Source organism: Hemitrygon akajei, chromosome 16 (genome assembly GCF_048418815.1).
Source record: "Hemitrygon akajei chromosome 16, sHemAka1.3, whole genome shotgun sequence".
NCBI lineage: Eukaryota > Metazoa > Chordata > Chondrichthyes > Myliobatiformes > Dasyatidae > Hemitrygon > Hemitrygon akajei.
The window spans coordinates 9,264,373-9,289,979 of NC_133139.1; the positions used below are offsets into that span (position 1 = coordinate 9,264,373).

The 25,607-nt window shown below is 43.5% G+C and overlaps 1 protein-coding gene across 1 annotated transcript in view; it reads right to left on the minus strand.

Annotated features, from left to right (window-relative positions):
* Positions 1–2,469: 2,469 nt before the first annotated feature.
* Positions 2,470–25,607, minus strand: part of amh (anti-Mullerian hormone) — a 52,142-nt gene continuing 29,004 nt past the window's right edge. Inside the window, exons 4-7 of the mRNA XM_073069471.1 lie at positions 25,382–25,563; positions 23,491–23,611; positions 5,635–5,806; positions 2,470–3,503 (exon numbers count right to left, since the gene is read on the minus strand). Coding sequence (XP_072925572.1) covers positions 2,546–3,503; positions 5,635–5,806; positions 23,491–23,611; positions 25,382–25,563 — 1,433 coding nt within the window. The 3' untranslated portion in view covers positions 2,470–2,545. The remainder of the gene's footprint in view (positions 3,504–5,634; positions 5,807–23,490; positions 23,612–25,381; positions 25,564–25,607) is intronic.

The following is a 25,607-nucleotide window of genomic DNA, read 5'->3' on the forward strand; positions in this document are numbered from 1 at the left end:
TAGGAATCACAAAGGGATGGGGTCCCAGAGCAGATCCCTGTGGAGCACCATTGGTCTTTGACTTCCAGGTAGAATAAACACAAGAGATTCAGCAGATGCTGGAAATCCAGAGCAACACACACAAAACGTTGGAGGAACTCAGCAGATCAGGCAGCATATACGGAGGAGAATAAAGCATCAACGTTTGGGCCAAGACCTTTTATCAGGACTGGAAAGTAAGGGGAAAGAAGCTAAAATAATAAAGTGGGGGAGGGAACTAGATATGCTAGATGGTAAATAGGTGAAGCCAGGTGAGGGACTAGGTAAGTGGGTGGGGGAGGGAGACGAAGTGAAAAGCTGGGAAGTAATAGGTAGAAAATGTAAAAGGCTAAAGAAGGAATCTGACAGGAGAGGAGATTTGACGGTGGGAGAAAGGGAAGGAGGAGATGAGGAGAAGAGAAAAGAGAGGAGCCAGAACGGGGAATGGAAAAAGAGAAGGGGGGAAGGGGGAGAAATCTCAGGAAGTTAACACTGAACATCTTCTGCTGGCTTGTTTAATGCTAATTTTGGTCATCTTAAATGAAGCATATTGATTATTTATTGCAGTTGGAGTGGTAAAGTAGCATAGCTTGACATCACCAGTCCTTACGGATGGGGGTTGCATTCCCACCGCTGCCAGGAAGCTGTTTGTGTGTTCCGTGACCGTGTGCTCTGGCTTCCTCCCACATTCCAAAGACACACGAGCGAGGGTGAGGGAGTCGTGGGCGTGCTACGTTACGTGTGTCGACACTCGAGAGCTGCCCAGCACGAGCCTCGCTGATTTGATTTGACGCAGACGATGCATTTCACTGCGTGTTCAGACGCATATGTGACAAATAAAGCCAATCCCTTAACGGTCCTAGATATAGTCACTGTGACATTTCAAAGACTCCAAAAGACAGTGAGATTTACATAAGTAAAGTTTTATTATTAATTATTAATGTATAATAATGAAAAATACAAAACATATAATAAAAGCCAACAAGAGTCTTTCCAGTTTCATTGGCAGAAGATAATATTATTTCCCATGGAATGCTTACGGAATGTTTCCCTGTCTTTAACTGTTATGTTTTCCTCTTTGGAGCAGCGCCTTGGTCTGCAGTAGCCACTAGCCCTGAGATGATCACCATAAAACCATTATAGCTTCAGGCATGGGAGCAGAATTAGGCCATTACTGAAAAGCATCAAAGAGTAACACTTCTCCCGACAGTCAGTGAGCTCCAAGTGCTTTCTGCTTCCCACTGAGGTTTGAACAATATCACATGCTTGATTTCTAGTTTTCCACCTTAATTCCATTTCAGAGATACTACAGAATAGCAAATCACCGATTCAAAAGCATTCCGTAATTGACAACTCATTAGAGGAGGATACGGGGACCAGTTAAGAACGTAAAACTAATAGGTGTGAATACTCAATTTAGAGTAAGTTGTCCAAGAACTTTCATTTAAAAGCCATTAAATTATGGAAAGGTTACATGATATACAGGCACATTAACTGTATGCGTATGTGTGCGTGCGTGTTAGCCCATAGCCGATTTCTAGTCTGTATTTTCAGTTATAGCATCATCATATTTAGGTTCAATGTGTTGACTTACTCCTTCAGGGGATGCCTGCAAGGCTGCACCAAATTAAGCCTCTTTTCCAAGCGATTGAGCTCAGTCTAACATTACTTATTGAGCAATGTTCTCCCGAGACTTCTGTGGGTTTCCAATCTGATATTCTTTAAGTATTCTGTTAAGATGTGATTCAGACACACACAACTATACGCAGGCATGAAAAGAGACACATTTACACACACACACACACACACACACACACACACACACACACACACACACACACACACACACACACACACACACACACACAAGCACAAACACAAATATGTACACATGCAAATGCACACACTCACATTCACACTCAATAAACACACACGCACATGCTGTCACAAATACAGTATGCAGACGTGCAAATGCACTTTGCACGCAATGCACACTCAGCTATACTGTACACACACACACAAACCTCTAGCAAGCTTCCTTTGGAATTGAGATTTCCTGCTGCATGTGACTAACAACTGCATGCCAGCAAATGGGAATAAACAGATTGGTCTGAGGACCCATTGTGAAATTTAGATCATCACTTGTTTGATTTGGGGTCTCACAGAAATTTAAAATTTCCTCTGGCTTGTTACATTTAACAAATCATTATAGACTACTTTCTATAGAGAATTTTGATCTAAATTTAGAAAAAAACTAAATTAAATGAGAGGCAGCAATCTTAACTTCAAAATTCATGTCAACAATTTTCATTGAGAATTTATGAAATATTTGAACTTTACATTTCTGATCTATTTGAAAACAGACCAAAACTCGACAGTTGCAGAATATGGCCACGCTAACATATGATGTACTGTAAGATCATACGCAGCTTGGCTGAGTAAAATGTCACCATAAATGTTCTTAATATAGATATACACTGGCTTTTCCTGATAATATTTGACTCATGAGATAGCCGCATTGCCTGGGTCATCTGCACTTACATTCCTCTGCCACCATGTTCTTGTACACGGTGATCATGCTGCTTTGGTCATTGACAACAGCCAGGAGCAGTTCAGAGTACTCCACCGGAACACAACACGGCTCTCGTTTTGTCGGAAGCCCTTGCTCCTGCATCTTAATGAGCAAGACAACATGATTAGATACATTCCCCGTCAAGGGAATACTACAGGATCCAACACAATTGTGTATATTGTACAACTTGGGCACCAAAATCCAATCGTAGGACAAACGCTCAAAGTCGATGCTAAGTTCCTCTAGTTTGCAGATGGACCGGTTGGTTGCACTCCTGTTCTGCCTGAAAATTTTTTGCCTCTTGTCCCAGAATGTCTTCACTGTCTGCAATGTCTTCAGCAACAAGAAAGTATAATAGGTCTTTTGCCTTCGATTTATCTTCTTTGAGCCATCCTGAGGTGAGATATTAACTTGAGGGAACTCGGGAAGTGGAAAGGGATAGTTGCACTCATTCAGTAGATGAATCAGCTTCTTTAGAACCTTCTCCTTCTGGAAAACGGGGATCTCCAGGACTTTATTAATGGTGTTCTTCAGTTTGGTGAGGAACAGGTGTTGTATCTTTTCCTCAGTTTCCCCAACATTTCCATGTTCGATGATTTGCTCCAAGAAGTTCTCAGCATTCTCTGGCAACAAAAACACCAAAGGCTCCTCAGACTGAACCAGCAGCTCCAGGACGTAGGCATTAGAAATATTCAACGACTGGTGGGGAAGGCTTTCAATAGTTTCTTTATCAAGCTGGAGCACAGATCTGGAATTCTGGTCAGTGGAGTAATCTAACACTACATTCAAAAACCGATTGAGTTGTCGTAAGAACTCTCGCGGAGACCCTTGACTTGAGGATGCCGAGTGAAACGGTAAGTCCAATGTTTCCAAATGATCATCCTCTGCTCTCTTAACCATTCTGGAAGCTTCTCTGAAAATAGAATTGACTGGATTAGGCTTCACGTACTCAAAAACATACCTCTATATAGCCCACTTCAAAGTTCATAGCAAATTTATTATCAAAGTACATATCTGTCACTTTGAGATTCTTTTTCTTGGGGGCATCCACAGTAGAACAAAGAAATACGATAGAACAAAGAAAAAACACACACACACACACACACACACACACACACACACACACACACACACACACACACACACACACACACACACACACACACACAACGCAGTGACAAACAACCATTGTGCAAATACAAAAATAAATAAAATATATATACAAACAATATTGAGAACTCTTGATATCCTTGGCATTCCTAATGAACAAAGCATACACTATGACAACCCTTTCTGCTTATTCCATAGAGTCATAGAGCATTGAAACAGTCACTTCAGCCCATCTGGTCCCTACTGACTATGTTCCCCAAACAGCTGGCCCCATCTGCCCTCATTTGGCCTACAACCCACTCTATAACCTCATTTGGCCTATAACCCTATAACTCTGCTGTCCATGTAATTATCTGGATGAATTTTAAATGTGCCCACCTCAGCTACTCTTTCTGGCAGCTCACTCCAAATACGCACAACCCTTTCCGTGAGAAGCTGCCCCTGATGTCCCTTTAAATCTCTCACTTCTGATCTTAAAACTATCCCTGCAACACACATAAAGTGCTGGAGGAACTCAGCAGGCCAGGCAGTATCTATGGAAAAGAGTAAACCGTTAATGTTTAGGGCTGAGACCATTCATCAGGTAACCTATGATTAAACCTATCCCTTCCCATTTTTAGAACCACCTCCCTGGGGGAGAAAAGGTTCTGTACTTTCATCACTCTCATGATCTCATCAGGTCACCCCTCAATTTTCCAATTTCCAAGGAATGAAGTTGGAGTTTACCCAACCTCTCATTGTATTGCACTGATCTACTGCTGCAAAACAATAAATTTCACAACATATGTCAGTGATAATAATAATAACCTCCATGTGCAGAGACATTATGGATAGATACAGTACTGAGCAAAGGCCTTAGGCGTGTATATATAACTAGGGTCAACATGGAGCAGAGAGCTTTGGTAAACCTGGCAGGAGCAAAGGCTGTTGGGAGTGGTGAGGGTGGAGCGCTATGGGAAGGGTGTGGGACAGATGGCAGAGAAGGAGTGCCAGGGTGGGGGGTACCGCGGGTGCAGACACACCCAACCCTGAGAAACCAGGCAAGGTCGCTTGATTCCGAACAATCGGTTTAATGATCATTACAGAATGTCTCTCTGGTGCTTCCCACTCCCTTCCTTCTCCCTTCCCCTTTTCCCAACTATGATTCCCCTCTCTTTGCCCCCTTCCCACTCTCAGCCCACAATAGAGACCCAGATCAGAATCAGGTTTATCATCACTCACATATGACAAGAAATGTGTTTTTTTTTGCGGCAGCAATACATGTAATACATAAAATTACAAGAGTACTGTGCAAAAGTCTTAGGCACCCGGGCTACAGTATATATGTGTGTGCCCAAGACTTTCGCACGGTACTCTAGATGGACAGACAGTCAGACAGATAGATGATGGATACAGTAGATAGTTAGATAGTTAGGTAGAGCAAAAAAGGAATAACAAGATAGAGCTCATAGATTCAGGGACCTTTCAGAAATCTGGAGGTTAATGTTTTAAAATAATGTTTTAAAATATTGAATATGGATCTCAAGCTCCTGTACCTCCTTCCCAATGGTAGTTATGAGAAGAAGACATGTCCCGGATGGTGAGGGTCTTTAATGAGAGATCCCACCTTCTGACAATGTGCTTGACAGTGGGGAGGTTCATGCCTGTGATGGAGCTGGCGGAGTCTACAACCCTCAGCGGCTTCTCACAAACCTGTTCACACAGCTATGTGGAGGGAATCTCAAATTAAGGTATAACTAAAATAATATAATGAGGGGAAGAAGCTGTTCCTGGATCATTGAGTGTGGATCTTCAGGCTCCTCTTCCTCCTCCCCGATAGTAGTAAAGAGAAGAGGGCGATGAGGGTCCATTACGATGGATGCCACAGTTGCATTGCTCATGGCCAAGGGGTTTAAAAAAGCACAGAGAGACACAAGATCTCAGCCCATACTTACTCACGGATGGGGGGCAGTATCTGTGTTTCCTTGGAGGAGGTACAGGATGACTCCATGGGATTGTCCTTCAGCTCTCTGACGAGGAAAAACAAGGCTGGTGTCATCCGCGTGAATCGCTTCTCATCAAAGCCAAACAGCAACTGTTGCAACTCTTCCTTCACCACTGGAACATCTGTTCAACTCATTAAATGAAATAGTCAGATCCTTTACCCAGGGAAGAAACATCTAACACCCAATTACATGAATTTAAAGTCCTAGTGCAGGATACCCTAAAGATTAACTTGCAGGTTGAGTCGGTGGTGAGGAAGGCAAATGCACTGTCGGCATTCATTTTGAGAGGATATAAAAGCAAGGATGGAATGCTGAGGCTTTATAAGGCAGTTGTCAGACCCACTCTTGGAGTATTGGGCCCCTTATCTATGAAAAAAAGTGCTGGCATTGGAGAAGGTCCAGAGGATGTTCATGAGAATAAGTCTGGAAATGAAAGGGTTAATGTGTGCGGAGCGTTTGATGATTCTGGGCTTGTACTCACAAGAGATTAAGCATATGAGGAGGGATCTCATTGTAACCATTTGAAAACTGAAAGGCTTAGACAGAGTGGATGTGGAGAGGATGTTTCCTATAGTGGGGGAGTCTAGGACCAGAGGACACAGATAGAGTGGACGTGGAGAAGATGTTTCCTATAGTGGGGGAGTCTAGGACCAGAGGACACAGATAGAGTGGATGTGGAGAGGATGTTTCCTATAGTGGGGGAGTCTAGGACCAGAGGACACAGATAGAGTGGATGTGGAGAGGATGTTTCCTATAGTGGGGGAGTCTAGGACCAGAGGACACAGAGTGGATGTGAAGAGGATGTTTCCTATAGTGGGGGAGTCTAGGACCAGAGGACACAGATAGAGTGGATGTGGAGAGGATGTTTCCTATAGTGGGGGAGTCTAGGACCAGAGGGCACAGATAGAGTGGATGTGGAGAGGATGTTTCCTATAGTGGGGGAGTCTAGGACCAGAGGACACAGATAGAGTGGATGTGGAGAGGATGTTTCCTGTAGTGGAGGAAGTCTAGGACCAGAGGACACAGATAGAGTGGATGTGGAGAGGATGTTTCCTATCATTGGGGAGCCTAGGACCAGAAGATACAGCCTCAAAATTGAAGGACGTCCCTTTAGAACAGAGATGAGGTGGGGGGGTTTTATAGCCAGAGGGTGTTGAATCTGTGGAATTCATTGCCATAGATGGCTGTGGAGGCCAGGTCACTGGCTGTATTTAAAGTAGAGTTTATCAGGTTCCTGATTCATAAGGGTGTCAAAGATTACGGGGAGAAGGCAGGAGAATGGGGTTGAGAGGGTTAGTAAATCAGTCATGATGGAATGGTGAAGCAGATTTGATAGGTTGGATGGTCTAATTCTGCTCCCATGACTTATGGCCATTGAATCAGTTTACATGCTTTAACACCTGGCTGGTGACATCATGGTATGGTATAGCAAATCAAAGTTCAAAATGGATTTCAAAATTCAAAGTAAATTTGCTATTAAAGTATGTACTGTTTATGTCACCATTTTCTACCCTGAGATTCATTTTCTTGCAGGCATTCACAGTAGAACAAATAAACACAACAGAATCAATGAAAAACTCCACACGAACAAAGACAAGCAAGCAATCAATGTGCAACAGAAGAGAACTGAGCAAATATTTAAAAATACATAATAGTGATAAATAAATAGTTCAATTGGTAACTGTAACATTGTATGATGTAGGCAATCCTAGTCTTTCCATGACCATGATTGTTCTTGGCAATTTTTTCTACAGAAGTGGTTTGCCATTGCCTTCTGGGCAGTGTCTTTACAAGACGGGTGACCCCAGAGATTGTCTGCCTGGTGTCAGTGGTCACATAACCAGGATTTGTGATCTGCACCAGCTGCTCATGTGACCATCCACCACCTCCTCCCATGGCTTCACATGACCCTGATCGGGGGGCTAAGCAGGTGCTACAACTTGTCCAAGCGTGACCTGCAGGCTAGCGGAGGGAAGGAGTGCCTTACACCTCCTTTGGTAGAGACATGTCTCCACCCCACCACACAAAATAACTAGCAAATAAATAATATTGAGAATTTGTGTCTGTAGGGTGTGAATCTGTTCAGTGTTAAGGTGAGTGAAGTTACCCATGCTAGTTTAGGAGCCTGATGGTTGAAGGGTAATAACTGTTTCTGAACCTGCTGATGTGCAAATCGAATGTACAGGAACATAAGAAGTTACAGGGGGTATTGGAGGCAAATACATCACAGGCACACCTCCGCACTATTGATTGTACCTACATGAGATGCTACCTTCTTATCTACCACCAAAGTTCCCCACCATCCAGGCATTGCCATGCCTCACAGCTACCATCAGGCAGGAGGTACAGAAGCCTAAAATCCAACAGCACCAGCTTCAAGAACAGCTACTGTACTTCCCTTCATCCATATGGTTCTTGAACCAGCTGGCACAACCCCAATCCATCATTAGGGACCCCCAACACCCAGGACATGCTCTCTTCTCACTGCTGCCATAGAGAGGAAGGAATAAGGCCTCAGGACTTGCACCACCAGGTTCAGGAACAGTAAATACCCCTCAACCATCAGTCTCTTGAACCAAAGGGGATAGCTTCACTTGCACCATCATTGAAATTTTCCCACACCTATGGTCTCATTTTCAAGGACTCTTCATCTCATGTTCTTGATATTTATTGCTATTTATTTATTATTATTATTACATTTTTGCATTTCCTCAGTTTGTTGTTGTCTACACTCTGGTTGAACACTTTAGTTGACAGTCATTCATTGATTCTGTTATGGTTACTATTCTATAGATTTGTTGAGTATGCCCACAAGAAAATGAACCTCAGGGTTGTATAAGTGACATATACAGTAAGAACATTGATAATAAAATTTAGCTTGAACTTTGAATCTAATCTTTGGAGTTTAGCAATGCCCTTTTCCCAGTGTGGTAATGGCTGATGGGAAAGGACACCCTTGTAAGGTGAGTGGAGGTAGGATTTTTTACACAACCTGACAGGAAGGCAACAGTTTAATGTATCAAAGTATGTAAATGTTATCATGCACTACCTTGAGATTCATTTTCTTGCAGGCATTTCCATGGAATTTTTTTTTTGAAAAACTATCCCTGAACAGGACTGACAAATATTAATGTGCAAAATAATTAAGGGCCTGGAATGCTCTGCTGGGGGTGGTGATAGATGCAGGTACTTTAGGGATGTTTAACGGGCTCTTTGGCACATGCATGACAGAAAAATGGAGGGCTGGGTAGGCAGGAAGAGTTGGGTTGATCTTGGAGTAGGTTTAAAGCTCGGTATAGCATTGTGCACTGAAGGGCCAGCACTGTGCTGGAATGTTCTATGTTTAAAGTTCAAAATAAATCTTATTATCAAAGTACATATATGTCACCATATACAACCCTCTGATTCATTTTCTTGCAGGCATTTAAAATAAATAAAATAGTAACCATAACAGAATCAATGACAGATCACCCAACTAGGCCGTCCAACCAGAGTGCAGAAGACAACAAACTAAGCAAATGCAAAGAGAAGAAATAATAATAATAATAATAATAATAATAATAATAACAATAATAAATCAGCAATAAATATCGAGAATATGAGATGAAGAGGCCTTGAAAGTGAGTCCATAGTTCGTGGGAACAGTTCAGTGATGGGGCAAGTGAAGTTACCCCAACTGATTCAAGAGCCTGATGGTTGTTGATGATTTCCTATGTTTTAACGGTATGACCACTTTGATCACTGTGCACTAAAGTGGGTGTTTTTATTTGTTCTAATTGTGCTTTTTGTTTAAAAAATAGTTTTTATTTATATTTAATGTATGTTTTCCTTGTGAATGCAACATCCCTGATTCTGTGTGCTGGCGGTTTTGCTGCACACAAGTTTTCATTGGACCTGTGCCTATATGCACATGACAATAAACTTGACTTTGACCCTGAGTTAAGGGAACATGACCCTTGGTTCCCTGTCGGAAACTGGGGGACTACTTCATTGAGCTCTTCCACTCCACCGACCAAAAATGGAACTTCCCGCTGGCCAAACATTTCAATTCCCGTTCCTATTCCTGTTACGACATGTCAGTCCATGACCTCCTCTTGTGCCACAATGAGGCCACCCTCGGGGTGGAGGAGCAATACCTTAACTTCCGTCTTGGTAGCCTCTAACCTGATGTTGATTTCTCCTTATGGTAAAAAAAATTCTCTCCCCCTCCTTTCTTCTATTCCCCACCCTGGCCTCTTACATCTTCTCACCTGACTATCACTTTCCCCTGGAACCCTCCTCCTTCCCTTTCTCCTATGTTCCACTATTCTCTCCTGTCAGATTCCTTCCACTCCAGCCCTTTACCTTTCCCATCCACCTGGCGTCACCTGTCACCTTCTATCTATCCTCCTTCCCCTCTCCCCACTTTTTTATTCCGGCGTCTTCCCCCTTCCTTTCCAGTCCTGAAGAGTCTCAGCATGGAAAGTCAACAGTTTATTCATTTCTACAGATGCTGTGTGTCACACTGAGTCCGTCCAGCATTTTGTCTGTGTAGCCTTGGCTGCCTCCTCTGAGACATTAGAACTTGCTGAGGACCAAAAACTGATTTCTACTGCCCTCCACTGGTTAACTCCTGCCAATGCAAGGAATCCTGCTGAAGACGAAAATAAACCGCCAAGAAATCTCCCAGCAGTTTGGGCAGCAAGTGTTGACAGAGAAATTAACGAAGAAGGACAGGTTTTAAAATGCAGAGAAGGGTTGAGGGGAGAGGTCAAAAGGGTAGATCAGATAGAAGATCCACGATAAGATAGAAGCAGGGCGGAGTGAATCAGGAAAGAGATGATGGTTCGGCAGTGCTGATAGAATGAGTAACAATGGCCCAGTCCACCACAGGCTGGCCACTTCCCTCTGTGTGCCCCACCTTCACGGTGTGTTGCTTCAGAATCAGAACTAGAATCAAGTGTATTATTACTGAAATATATAGTGAAACTTGTTTTGCAGCAGCACTACAGTGCAATACATAGAATATTACTGTTACAGTAAGAAATATGTAAAAAATTGGTAGTGCAAAAAGAGAGCAAAACAGTGTTCAGTGTATTTAATATTTCAGTAATAATTGAGTAATATTCTCAACATATTGCTTGATTAAGCATTTCTTGATTTTTTTACATAATTCATGATGGGTTATATGTAAGAAGTAAATTACTGTAAGTATAAATATTTTTTAATTAAATAAGCATTGCAAAAAGAGAGAAAAAAAGTGAGATCATTGGTTCAATGTCCATTCAGAAATCTGATGACAGAGGGGAAGAATCTGTTCCTGAATCACTGAGAGTGTGTCTTCATGCTCCTGTACTTCCCGCCTGATGGTAGCAATGAGAAGAGGGTGATGGGGGTCCTTAATGATGGATGCTGCCTATTTCAGGCATCGCTCCTTGAAGATGTCCTGTTTGCTGGGGAGACTAGTGCCCATGGTGGAGCTGACTGAGTTTAAAACTTTCTGCAGCTTACTTTGATCCTAGCCCAGTGGCCCCCCTCATACCAGATGGTGACGCAGCCGGTTAGAATGATCTGCACGGTACATCTGTAGAATCTTACAAGTGTTACACAGGAATTAATGGACCATTCAGAAATCCGATGTTGGAGGGGAAGAAGCTGTTCCTAAGACACTGAGTGTGGATCTTTGGGCTCCTGTACCTCCTCCCTGATGGTAGCAACGAGAAGAGGGCATGTCCTGGTCCTTAATGATGGATTCCACCTTCTTAAGGGGCAAAAGATTAGGGGTAACACGAGGGGGAACTTCTTTACTCAGGGAGTGGTAGCTGTGTGGAATGAGCTTCCAGTAGAAGTGGTAGAGGCAGGTTCAATTTTGTTATTTTTTTAAAAAAAACTGGATAGGTATATGGACAGGAAAGGAATGGAGGGTTATGGGCTGAGTGCGGGTCGGTGGGACTAGGTGAGAGTAAGTGTTCGGCACGGACTAGAAGGGCCGAGATGGCCTGTTTCTGTGCTGTAATTGTTATATGGTTAAGGCATCACCTTTTGAAGGTGTCCTCAGCAGTGGGGAGGCTAGTACCTGTAATGGTGCAACAGCATCTCTCTTTTTTTACCTTCTGGGAGAAGATACAGGAGCTTGCAAGCCTGGATATCCCAACTTAGGAAAAGCTTCTTTCCCACAGCTATCAGATCTCTGGACCAGTCACCTCTTTCATATACCCTTCCCATAAGCCAGCTGAAAACCAGTACTTCAGGAAAGCTGACCACATCGTCAAGGATACCTGTCACCAGGGTTCCCAACCTGGGGCTCACGGACCCCTCGGTTAATGGTAGTGGTCCCTGGCATAAAAAAGGTTGGCGACCCCTGATTGCCTCCCTGGCCACTTCCTTTTCCCTCTTCTGCAGATCCACAATCTCTCCAGCCAACAACATTGATAATCCTGATGAAGGAACTCTCCACGCTGATGACAGGTCCAAAGGAACGATGAAAGTCGGTACAGTTTGGTGCCAGCAGCATCGCAGGAGTTGTCGTGCCGGTGCTGGGTACAGCAGTCAGCTGCCTTCGGGACTCCGACTCTGGATTTTTCCTCGGAGTTTTCTCCCAAAGCCTTTCCCGTGAGCAGGTGTAGCCGCAAGGCAGCGGAGGCTTGTAATCGGAGTTTTCCCTCACCTAGATGAGCTGCCATCCGTGGTTAACGAGCCCCATCTGCCCGCAGTGACTGGTTTTAAGGTGCCAGTGGCCCGCCTTTGCCCCTTCACCAGTCAGTGAGAGCCGCTCCGCCAGGCGTAAGAACTATGCCACACGTGAAGGCCAGGAGTTGGACTTGGTTGTCAGAGGTTGTTTGAGACACACGCCATGAAGAGCATTTGTTTAGCAGTGGGAGCTCGTCCCCACTACCACCCTACAGCTACGACTATCTTTGGATCTCCATATCAACTCTGCCCTGGAGAGACCACTCCAGCTTCGCTTTATAGTGCCGGACAAACATGGGAAGCAGCAGTTACCGGTTATAAGTCATAATGCTCGATTGGTGTAGAGCATGGCGCCAGGGGTCGCTTCCGATGGTGGGAGAGACCATCGCATTTCACTGGGCAGCCCCCAGCCAATAAGGTGCCATCCTGCCACAGTCAGTCTTCCTCATTGGGTGCATGGGGACAATGGATTATTCCACAAAGAGCTAACTGTAACTACTGCACCAGACAAGAAAGAAAACAAATCGAGTAAGACAACACCCCTCAAGCTGGGATGTCGGAATGTCCGCACAATGATGACTGGACTTGACCAAAACCTCAAGGATATCGAAGATGCACGATAAACAGTGGTCATTAACAACGAGCTACTAAGGCTCAAGGTAGATACAGCTACCCTACAAGGAACACGTTTGGCGCATTCAGGTGCACTGAAGGAGAGGGACTACACATTTTTCTGGCAGGGAAAGAACCAAGACAAGCCCCGCTAGCATGGAGTGGGTTTTGCCGTTAGGAACTCCTTGTTGCAAATGGTGGAGCCACCAGAAAATGGATCAGAACAACTTATGACTCTCCACCTACACTCCAGTCATGGCCCAGTATCTCTCGTCAGTATGTATGCCCCTACCTTGAACTCCACCTCTGAGGCAAAAGACATGTTCTACAACAAATTAGAAGCTGTTGTCAGGAATATTCCCAGTGATGAGCACCTCGTTCTCCTTGGTGACTTCAGTGCCAGAGTGGGAGCCAATAACGATTCCTGGCCGTCTTGTCTTGGTCACTTTGGAGTTGGCAAAATAAACAACAATGGACAACGTCTCCTGGAGTTCAGCTCCTGTCACGGCCTGAGTGTAACTAACTCCTACTTTCAGACGAAGTCGCAGTACAAGGTCTCATGGCGACATCCACGGTCTAAACACTGGCACCAACTAGATATGATCATCACCAGGCGCTCTTTCATCAACTCTGTACTAATCACCCACTCATACCACAGTGCAGACTGCGATACGGATCATGCTTTAGTATCCTGCAAGATCAAACTACGTCCAAAGAAAATCCACCACTCAAAACATACTGGAAAACTTCGCATCAACACAACAGAGATGAAACAGTCAGAAAAGGTTGCCCAGTTTGCCAAGTCAGTACCGGGTGCTATGACTACCTCCTCACGAGGAGATACTGCAACAGAACAATGGTCATACCTTCGCGACACCATCCACGAATCAGCACTCTATCTTTGGAAGAAAAACCACAAAGAGCAGTGACTGGTTTGAGGCAAAGTCCAACATCATGTCTCCTGTCATCGAAGTCAAGCGTGCAGCTCTCACAGAGTACAAGCGCTCACCATCCGACCAAACACTCCAGGCTCTTCAAGCTGCTAGAAGCAAAGTGCAACAGACTGCAAGGCAGTGCACAAATGAGTACTGGCTCCAGCTCAGTGAGGACATTCAGACAGCAGCTGTGACAGGCAACATCAGATCGATGTATGATGCTATCAAGAAGGCCCTTGGCCCATCACAGAGCAAGACAGTAAAGTCATCCAGTGGTGAAATAATCACCGATAAAAGCAAGCAGATGGAATGCTGGGTAGAACACTACTCTGAGCTGTACTCGAGGGGAAGTGCTGTTAGCTCAGCCATTAATGCCATCGATTGTCTACCAGTCATGGATGAACTCGACTCCATACCAACCATTGAGGACCTCAGCAAGGCAATTGACAGTCTGGCCCCAGGGAAAGCTGTTGGCAATGATGGGATTCTTCCAGACCTGATCAAACACTGCAAGAACTCACTCCTCCAACCTTTACATGAGGTTGTCTGTCAGCGCTGGAAGGAAGGAGCCGTACCACAGGATATGCACAACTCCAAAATCGTCACCTTGTACAAGAACAAGGGTGATAGGAGCGACTGCAACAACTACAGGGGTATCTCCCTCCTGAGTATCGTCGGCAAAGCCTTTGCTCATATAGCTCTGGCACATCTACAAACTCTGGCAGAATGGGTCTACCCTGAGTGCAGTTTTTGCGCAAAGAGGTCAACTGTCGACATGATTTTCTCACTCCATGATGCACCATCAATAACTCTCTGCGACGTGAGGAGAGATATTGGCTTTTATTGACTGGAAGAAAGAACAAGCAGTAGTTGACCACCATACTACATCCTGGAGACTGAGGGCCGGGCTCAGGCCTCAATCGCCTTTATACTGGGGTCTGTGGGAGGAGCCACAGGAGCAGTCAGCAGGGGGCGTGTCCAGACAGTTATATGTAGTTCACCACACTCCATCAACTCCAGGACGAGTGCAGGGAACAACAGAAACCCCTCTATGTCACTTTCATTGACTTGACCAAGGCATTCAACCTTGTCAGCAGGGATGGGCTCTTTCAGATTCTCCTCAAGATCGGCTGTCCCCTGAAACTCCAAAGTATCATCAAGTCATTCCACAATGACATGAGGGCTACTGTTCAGTACGATGGCAGCTCATCAGAACCCTTCGCTATTCATAGTGGAGTCAAGCAAGGATGCGTGTTGGCCCCAACATTATTCGGCATCTTCTTCTCTCTGCTACTGAAGCACATGTTTGGGACGTCGACAGAAGGCACCTATATGCACACCAGTACTGATGGGCGGCTGTTCACCCCTGCGCGCCTTAGAGCAAGAACAAAGATGAGAAAGATCTTAATCCGTGACATGCTCTTTGCCGACGACGCTGCTATAACCTCGCACACCAAACAGCAACTACAAACTCTCATGGTCCGCTTCTCTAAGGCATGCAAGGACTTCAGGTTTACCATCAGCCTGAAGAAAACAAGTGTCCTTGCCCAGAACATAGTGGAGACACCAGTCACTACCATCGACAATTATGATCTAGAAGTGGTCCATGAGTTCACATACTTGAGGTCGACCATTAGCAACACTCTCTCCCTCGATGCTGAAATCAATAGGCGTATCGGCAAAGCAGCATTGATCATTACTCGACTCACCTCACGGGTCTGAGAGAATCCAAAACTCACTACAAAGACTAAGACTTTTGTGTACAATGGCATGCGTTATCAGCACCCTTCTGTATGGTAGCGAGACTTGGACCATCTACTCCAAACAGGAGAGGAAACACAATAGTTTTCACCTGCACAGCCTTCGCCGCATCCTCGGCATCACCTGGAGAGACAAAGTCCCAAACTCTGAGGTCCTCTCCTGCGCTGGACTTCCCACGCTTTTAAGACATCTCAGACTGCACTGGCTGGGCCACGTCCATTGTATGAAGGATGGTGACTGCCAAAGGAAAGCCTCAGTGGAGAACTAGCAACAGGCAAGAGGAACGTTGGTAGAGCCCAGCTTCGCTTCAAGGATCTCTGCAAGCGCGACATGAAAGCCTTAAAAATCTACTGGGAGGATCTAGCAGATGACGGCAACAAATGGCGAGGTACTCTTCAACAACACCTAGAGCAAGGCGAAAGAGTGATCCTGAGTCAGTTTGAGGAGCGGAGAGCTAAACAGAGAGCACAGCGGACAACAATTCCACGCCGCCCTACGCATGCAGCAACTATGACAGAGCCTGCTGTTCCAGGATTGGCCTCAATAGCCACAGTCGACGCTGCTCAACAAACCAGTGACTACCAGAGGTGCAGTATCCATGGTCAACCACGACCAACGGAGGCCACAGACACACACATGTTGTCTGACCTGCTGAGTTCCTTCAGCATTTTGTGTGCATTGCTCAAGATTTCCAGCATCTGCAGAAACTCCTGTGTCTAATATTTATCATCTGTTTACAATGATTATATCACTCAAATTGTCTTCTTTCCCTTTCTCCATCAATTTCTAAGTATCTTTTGATGAATTAAAATGATCCCAAATGTTTTTGAGAAAATTATAAACACTGTCTTTAATCGAATACCACATTTCTGTGCATGTTTTAATACCAAGGGAACGAGTATTTGTTACAAACTTGAATTATTATTTAAATTTAAATTATCCTGTTGTGTGAATGTACTCCCAGTACAATTATAGCACTCATTTTAAAAAAAAGACATTTTAATGTTTGTCAGATTTTGAGCTAGACTGTCACCTAGTGCCGTACATACTTAATAAGAGCAAAAGACCATAAGACATAGGAGCAGATTTAGCCATACAGCCCACAGAGTCAGCTCCGCTATTCATCATGGCTGAAAACCCCATTTTCCTGCCTTCTCCCCGAAACCTTTATTTACCCTGATTTATCAAGAATCTATCAACCTCCACCCTAAATATACCCAATCACTTGGCCTGCACAGCCATCTGTGGCAATGAATTCCACAGATTCACCACCATCTGGCTAAAGAAATTTTCCTCATCTCTGTTGTAAATGGATGTCCCTCTATTCTGATGCAATGTTTCAATGAGATTCCCCTTCATTCTTCTGAACTCCAGTGAGTACAGGTGCAAAGCCATCAAATGCTCCTCATACGTTAACCCTTTCATTCCAGGGATCATTCCACCTTATAAAGACTGAGCATTACATCCTTGCTTTTATATCCTAGTCCTCTCGAAATGAATGCTAACACTGCATTTGCCCTCTGTATCACCAGCTCAATCTGCAAGTTAACCTTTAGTGAATTCTGCAGAAGGACTCCCAAGTCCCTTTGCACCTCTGATTTTTGAATTTTCTCCCGTTATGTCTATGTTTTTATTCTTTCTATGAAAGTGCATGGCCATGCACATCCCTACACTATATTCCATCTGCCACTGCTTTGACAAGTCTGCCAATCTGTCTAAATCCTTCTGCAGACATGCTGCTTTCTCAACACTATCTGCCACTCCACCTATCTCCATCTTATCTGCAAACCTGGCCACAAATCCATCGATTTGTTCATCCAAATCATTGACATATAACGTGAAAAGAATCGGTCACAACACTGAAGCCTGTGGAACACCACTAGACACCGGCAGCCAACCGAAAAAGGTCCCCTTTATTCCCACTCTTTGCCTCCTGCCAGACAGTTAATCTTCTGTCCATGCTAGTATCTTAACTGTAATACCATGGGCTCTTGTTTAGCACCCTCTTGTGCGGCACCTTGTCAAAGACCCGCTGAAAATCCAAGTACACAACATCCACTGACTCCCCTTTGTATATCCTGTCTGTTATTTCCTCAAGTTTGTCAGGCATGTTTTCCTCGTAAGGAAACCATACTGATTTTGGCCTATTTTGTCATGTATCCCCAAGTACCCCAAAATAATGGACAACATCTTTCCAACCACTGAAGGCAAGTTAAATGGCCTAAAATTTCCTTTCTTCTTCTTTCCTCCCTTCTGAAAGAGTGTAATTTTCCATTCTAGAATCTACTGATTTTTGATAGATCATTATTAAAGCTCCCACAATCTCTTCAGCTACCTCTTTCAGAACCCTGGGGTGTAGTCCATCTGGTCCAGGTGACTGATCCACCTTCGGACTTCTCACCTTTTCCTTAGTGATAGCAACCACACTCAATTCTGCCCACAGACACTCTCGAACATCTAGCATACCACTAGTGTCTGCAACAGTGAAGATACTTTAGTTTGTCCGCCATTTCTTTGTCCCCCATTACTATCTTACCAGTGTCATTTTCCAATGGTCTGATATCCAGTCTTGTTTCTCTTTTACTCTTTATATATCTGAAAAAACTTCTTGTTTTATATGATTGGCTGGCTGATCTTCGTATTTCATCTTTTCTCTCATTTATGGCTTCTCTTAAGTTGCCTTCCACTGGTTTTTAAAAGCTTCCCTCTAATCCCATTCATTTTTGTTCTATTATATGCCCTCTTATTTGCTTTTATGTTGTCTTTGACTTCCTTTGTCAACCACGGTTGCATCATCCTGCCTTTAAATTATGACTTCTTCTTTGGAATGTATCTATTCTGTGCCTTCTGAATTGCTCTCAGAAACTCCAGCCATTGCTGTTCTGCCATCATCCATGCTAGTGTTCCCTTTCAATCAACTTTTCCCAGATTCTCTCTCATACCTTTGTAATTCCCTTTACTCCACTGTAATACAGATTCAATGAGCGAATGTAATATTCAAAGGGGAAATTAATTAGATTTTGTTGTACTGCAGACCATGGTCTCTCATGGGGACTTTGCTATTGCTTGCTTGGTAGGTGGAAAGTGATGATGCTTTTTTGCTGAATTAAGTGGGGAGAGGGAGGGTCGATGCTTGCTGCTGCCTGTGCATGAGAGGGGAAAGTAGGGGGATTTGAGGCTCTGATGATTTTTAACTCATTCTGTGGGGAACTCTTCTGTTTTTGTGGATGTCTGTGAAGAACAAGAATTTCAGGTTGTATATTGTATACGTTCTCTGATATTAAATGGAACTATTGAACTATTGAATAACAAGTTCCAAAGGTTTTGATGTACACATTCACCTTCTGTATCCAAGCATTTGGATTATTTAGCTTCAATCCCAAATCTGTGTGGAACACCTGATCTGATTCACAATTGCACCTTCTCTCATGGGAGAGTCATAGAACTCTAGAGCACAGAGGCATCCCTGAGGGATGAAATGTCTGCCCATGGTTAGAAGATGGGCAGATACTCAGTGATTCAAGAACAGCTTCTTCTCCTCTTCCCTCAGATTGCTGAATGGACAATGAACCCATGAATACTAACTCACTACATTTTTTGCATAACTTATTTAAGTTTTATATATATATATATATTTACTGTAATTTAGTGTTAATTATTCTATATTGCAATGTACTGCTGCCACACAACAACAAATTTCACAGCATGAGCCAGTGATATTAATCCTGATTCTGATTCTGAAGCAGGTAAGTTCAAGTTTACTGTCATCTGACTGTACATACTGTATGCACAACCAAACGAGACAATGTTCCTCTGGACCATGCAGCACCCACAAAACATATATCACACGCAGCCCATGAAACAAAATATTACCATAAATAAATTAATAAAATACAATTCAGAATGCATGTAGTGAACAGAACAGGTAAACAGTAAACAGTTAGTTCCCTGTCCCAGTGTCGAGACCTCGCTGGGGGCAGGGTGTTCATTATTCTCACAGCTGGGGGGGAATAAGTTGTTATCCAGTTTGGCCGTCCCAGTGGAGGATTGGAGGAACACTCCTCACTCGTTAGTGGAGGAATGTGTGAATATGAAATTATTCACTGTTACAATAACTGGATTACCTTTGGGTCTTTAGCAGGATAATGCCAGCATTCAAATATTGGACCATCGAGTCATAGAGCACTATGGCATAGAAACAGGCCATTCCTCCCAACTAGTCGATGCTGAACTATTAATCTGCCTAGTCCCATTGATCTGCACCAAGACCATAGCCCCCTCCATGTATCTACCCAAACTTCTCTTAAATGTTGAAATCGAACCTGCATCCGCCACTTGTGCTGGTGGCTGGGCATTTGTCTTTAAGAACTTGTCCATTCCATCCCCTCTCCTGCCACTGATTGTAAGGAGTTTGTACGTTCTCCCCGTGATCATCTGGATTTCCTCCGGGTGCTCCAGTTTTCACCCACAGTACAAAGACAGGACAGTCAGTAGGTTAATTGGTCATTGGAAATTGTCCCATGATTAGGGTTAAATCGGGAGTGCTGGGCGGTTGACTCAAAGGGCTAGAAGGAGCTTTCCCGTGCTGTATCTCGGTAAATAAATAAATAAACCTTTATCCCCTCTTCTGTCGACCCAGAGACAGTAATTCTATATTTCAATCAGTCGTTGGTCACCCTTGTGCTAGGAAGGGAATACTTTTGGACTATTTGTCTATGAGATGCATCATATCACACTACTTCCTCCTTGTCGAAACCAGTGCAATTTACTGCAGGAATCTCTAAAGCTGGATCAGTTCAAAGTAATTTTATTATCAAACTACGTATATGTCAGCATGTACTACCCTGAGATTCATTCACTAGAAATACAATCGAATCAGTGAAAAACTCCACACAATGAGCAAAAGAAGATAAACTGTCCAAATACAAATAATAATAATAATAAATAAGCAACTAAATACTGAGAACATGAGTTGTAGAGTCCTTGAAAGTGAGTCCAGAGGTTGTGGGATTAGTTTAGTGTCGAGGCAAGTGAAGTTCTTCACATTGGTTCAGGAGCCTGAGGGTAATAACTCTTCCTCAACTTGGTGGTGAGGGACCTAAGGCTCTTGAACTTCTCGATGGCAGCAGCAAGAAGGAAGCATGGCCTGGATGGTGGGTGACCCTGATGATGAATGCCATGTTCCAAGATTGTGTCAGGAATACTGAAAGGAATTTTAGTGAATTCTGCTCACAGTTTACGAAAGGCCTCTGCCCATTTTACTGATTCCTGTTGTAAAATGCATGGGTATTGACAAGGAATATGTGCTGTGATCGAGCATAGAACGTAGTCCTATAACAGTAGGATAGAAGCTGTCCTTGAGCCTGGTGGTACGAGCTTTCAGGCTTTTGTATCTTCTGCCCGATGAGAGGGGGAGAAGAGAGAATGTCTGGGATGGGTGGGGTTTTGATTATGTTGACTGCTTTACCAAGGCAGTGAGAGGTGGGGACACAGCAGGAACTGGTTTCCATGATGTGCTGAGCTATGTCCACAAATCTCTGCAGTTTCTTGTGGTCAGGGGCAGAGCAGTTGCCGTACTGAGATAGGATGTTTTCTACAGAGCATCTGTGAAAATTGCTAAGGATCCATGTGGATGTGCCAAATTTCTTTTGCCCCCTAACAAGGTGGAGGCGAATTACAGCCCCATAACTCTGGCAAGCTCGTGTAACAGATCGGACTGCACATCTGTTGTTTTGTCTGTGGAAGTTATTTCAAGGTATGATACATGAGGCTTTCACATAACTGAGCGCTAGCAAGCGATAAGTGTCACATCAAAGACAATCGCATGCCAAGTGAATCACATTCAAAAATTAGTTCAGTTTGTTTTCTATTAATAGCCAGTACAGAACTTACGGCCTATCTCCACAGCTGCTGATAACACTATTAAGCTTAAAGGTTCAAATGTGACTACAGTCCTGGCCAGAACTAAGAGCTGGGATCTCCCGGATTCAAACACCGATGGTGTGCAATGAAGTTAAACAGTAAGATGAGAACTTAATTTTACCTTTCAGGAGTCAGAAGCCACTTTGGTTCCTAGAACAGCAGAGTACAGCCCCTTCGGCCCACAATGCTGTGCCAACTTTTTAACCTGCCCCAAGGTCAATCTAACCCAGGGGTTTCCAGTTTGAGGTCCACGGACCCCTTGCTTAACGGCATTGGCCTAGGGCATAAAAAAGTTGGGAACCCCTGATCTAATCCTTCCTTCCCACATAACCTTCTGTTTTTCTATCTGAAAGTCTTTCAGATATCTCTAATATATTTGCTTCTACAGCCATGTTCCCTGCAAGTTCCACTCTCTGTGTAAAAATCCTAGAGTACTGTGCCAAACTTGTAGGCACATATGTATAGCTAGGGTGCTAAGACTTTTTGCACATCACTGTAGTAATTTTACATATGGCACTGTACTGCTGCCACAAAAACAAAACAGATTTCATGACATGTGAGTGATGATAAATGTGTTTGTGATTATGGGTCTCTGTTGTGGACTGAGAGTTGGAAAGGGGCCGGGAAAGGGGAATCATGGTTGGGAAAGGGGGGAAGGGAGGGAACGGGAAGCACCCAAGAGACATTCTGTAATGATCAATAAACCAATTGGTTGGGATTAAATTACCTTACTTGGTGTCTCAGGGCCGGGTGTGTCTGTACCCACACCATCCCCTGCCCCAGCATCCCTCCTTCGCCATTCCCAACATCCTTTGTTCTCGCCATATTTACAGACTCATTCTCTGCTCCAAGTTTACAAATCAAGTACGGAGCTCAAGTGTTAGGCACCCTCGCTATATACAAGTGCCTAAAACTTTTACACAGTACTGTTCTCTGACATCCCCCCTCACACATTCCTCCAATCACCTTAAAATTATTATCCATTCCCTGGTTCAACAAGGACTAATGGTTAAGTTAGATCTGGATAGGATAGGGTGTGAATTATTGAATGAACTGGAGGTCAAGGATAAGAAGTCAGACAAAGGGAATTAATTGATTCCACAGTCAATAAAGGCATCCAGCTAGAACAACAGATCAGCAGTACCTGTGTTGAAACGCAATCAGAACGTCCACTGAGACTCAAAACAAATACCGATGTAACATTCACGGTCAAAGTTGGGTTTATTGCTCAAGTACACGTATACACAGTTGCAATGAACTTTCAGCATTGCAGGCACATGGTACCATATAGACATTATGCACAGTAAAATATAACTTAAATGTAAATTATACAAAATATGTTCTCAAGAAAGTAGATAATCATTCTACAATCAGAAAGATTACCTATGAATTATTTTTTTACTGATTCTGTAAAATTTATAGAGCATTAAACATATTAATAAATAAGCAACACACACACAAAATGCTGGAGGAACGCAGCAGGTCAAGCAGTATCTATGGAAATGAATAAACAGTCAACGTTTCGGGCCAAGACCCCTCATCAGGACTGGAAAGGAAGGGGGAAGATGCCAGAATAAAAAAGTAGGGAGAGGGGAAGATGGGTGGCTAGAAGGCGACAGGTGGGTGGGAAAGGTAAAGGGCTGGAGAAGAAGGAATCTGATAGGAGAGGAGAGTGATCATGGGAGAAAGGGGAGGAGGTGAGGCACCAGAGGAGGTGAAGAGATAAGAGGCCAGAGTGGGAAATAGAAGAAGAGGGGAGGGGGAGGGAAAAAAATTATCGGAAGGAGAAATTGATATTAATGCCATCAGGTTGGAGGCTACGCAGACGGAACATGAAGTGTTACTCCTGAGGGTGGCATTGTCATGACGCGATCAATTATTACTGAATAAGTAGGAAATAACTCACCATTTGAATGGTGTCTGATCTTCAGGGATACATCAATGCACATCTGCCCCTCTTCACATCTTCCACTGCCTCCTCTAACTCTCAGAATGACATACTTTGTATCCTCGTGGAAGCAAACCATCTGAACAAGAAAATTCAACATTATTGATCAATTTTTAAAAAGTCAAAAATGGCGCCACAGTAGCGTCAAGGGCTAGCATGACCCTATTACAGCTGGGGGCACCGGAGTTTGGAGTTCAATTCTGGTGTAAGGATTTTATACAGTCCTCATTGTGTGCATGTGAGTTTCCTCCCACATTCCAGACGTACTGGTTAATGGGTTAATCGGTCCTTGTAATTGTCCCATGATTAACTAGGGTTAAATAGGTGGGTTACTGGGTAGTGTGTCTTACTGGGCCAGAAGGGTCTGTTAGGCACTCCAAATAATGAAAAATAAAATTAAAAATAATGATAATGAGATGACAGGTATGCAAAATGTGGGTCTCTCACTCTGTTGAACGTTAAGGAAGATATGAGATGCCTGGTTTATTTCTGCGTGCAGCTTCATCTCTCCAGTTTAGTATATTAAAGCCTGTGGGATTTGAGACTTCATTAGCCCTGCAACAAAAGCCACTTCAAATTCGAATCAAGTGCAGATGAACCAAATGAGATTTAAAAATAAATCCATGAGCGCGGACTACATTCCAAATGCAGGCTGCCTTCAGCCTGGATAGAAGCCAAAAATAAACCTACAGCAGCCATTCTCGAATGGTGCAGTGTCTGGGGAGCTGATGCTAGTGACACTACATATTCATTTCCCAGAACAAGACTGAGAAAATAAAAACCCAATAAAGATCAGTAATAATATGTTCAATCAGAATCACTTTTACCTTTGTTTAAGAAAGGCTCAGGATAAATATCATTAAGCTCAAAGTAAGTTTAATATCAAAGTATGTGTACCTGTATCCTGTACCTAGTAAAGTGGGCTCGGAGTGTATGTCCTTGATCTTCTGCTGCTGTAGTCCATCCACTTCAAGGTTTGGCATTCAGAGATGCTCTTCTGCGCACCACCATGATATTTGAGTTACTTTTGACTTCCTGTTAACTTCGACCAGTCTGGCTATTCTCCCCTGACCTCTCTCATTAACAAGGCATTTTTGCCCACAGAACTGCCACTCTCTGGATCAGTTTTTGCTTCTCGCACCATCCTCAGTAAACTCTAGCGACTGTTGTGCGTGGAAGATTTCAGGAGATCAGCCACTTCTGAGATACTCAATCCACCCCATCTGACACCAACAATCATTCCTTAGTCAAAATCACTTAAATCACCCTTCTTCTTCATTCTGATGTTTGGTCTGAACAACTACCTCTTGATCATGTCTGCATGCTTTTAAACATTGAGCTGACACTTGATTGGCTGATTAGATGATTGCATTAACAAGGAAGTGGTCTGAGCGTATGTCATCATATACTACTACCCTTGAGGGCATTCACAAAGAAATAAAATAGAATCAATGAAAAACTACACACAAACAAAAAGTGTGTAAAAGAAGACAAAATGTGCAAATACAAAAAAAGTAATAAATAATATTGAGAACATGAGTTGTAGAGTTCTTGAAAATGAATCCATAGGTTGTGGAATCAGCTCAGAGTTGAGGTGAGCGAAGTTATCCACGCTGGTTCTAGAGCCTGATGGGTGAAGGGTAACAACTGTTCCTGAACCTGTTGGTATGGAACCTAAGGCTCCTCTACTTCTGAACATTAAAGTTAATTTTGATATCAAAAATGAACATATACAAATTACATTTAAGAGTTTTACCATAAAATGAACAGGCATCTTATTTTGATTGTAAGATTATAGTATTTTAAATTTATCACATTTTTTGAGTAGTTAATTTAAAAATATCATCACCTGATATTCTTCCAAATGAATTTCACTGAATCTGAATCCTTGTTCATCTTCGAAGAGAAAGCCTTGGTTTCGGCCGAGGTAAAACACCAGCAGACACGTCTCTGATTCCTCTATCAGCTGAAGCAGATCCCTATCCAATGCCATCTTGAACTGGAGCTGGAGACTGGATCCTTTCCAGCTTACTGTTTAGAAAAAGAAACAAGGGTTACGTTTGGATCAAGGGTCA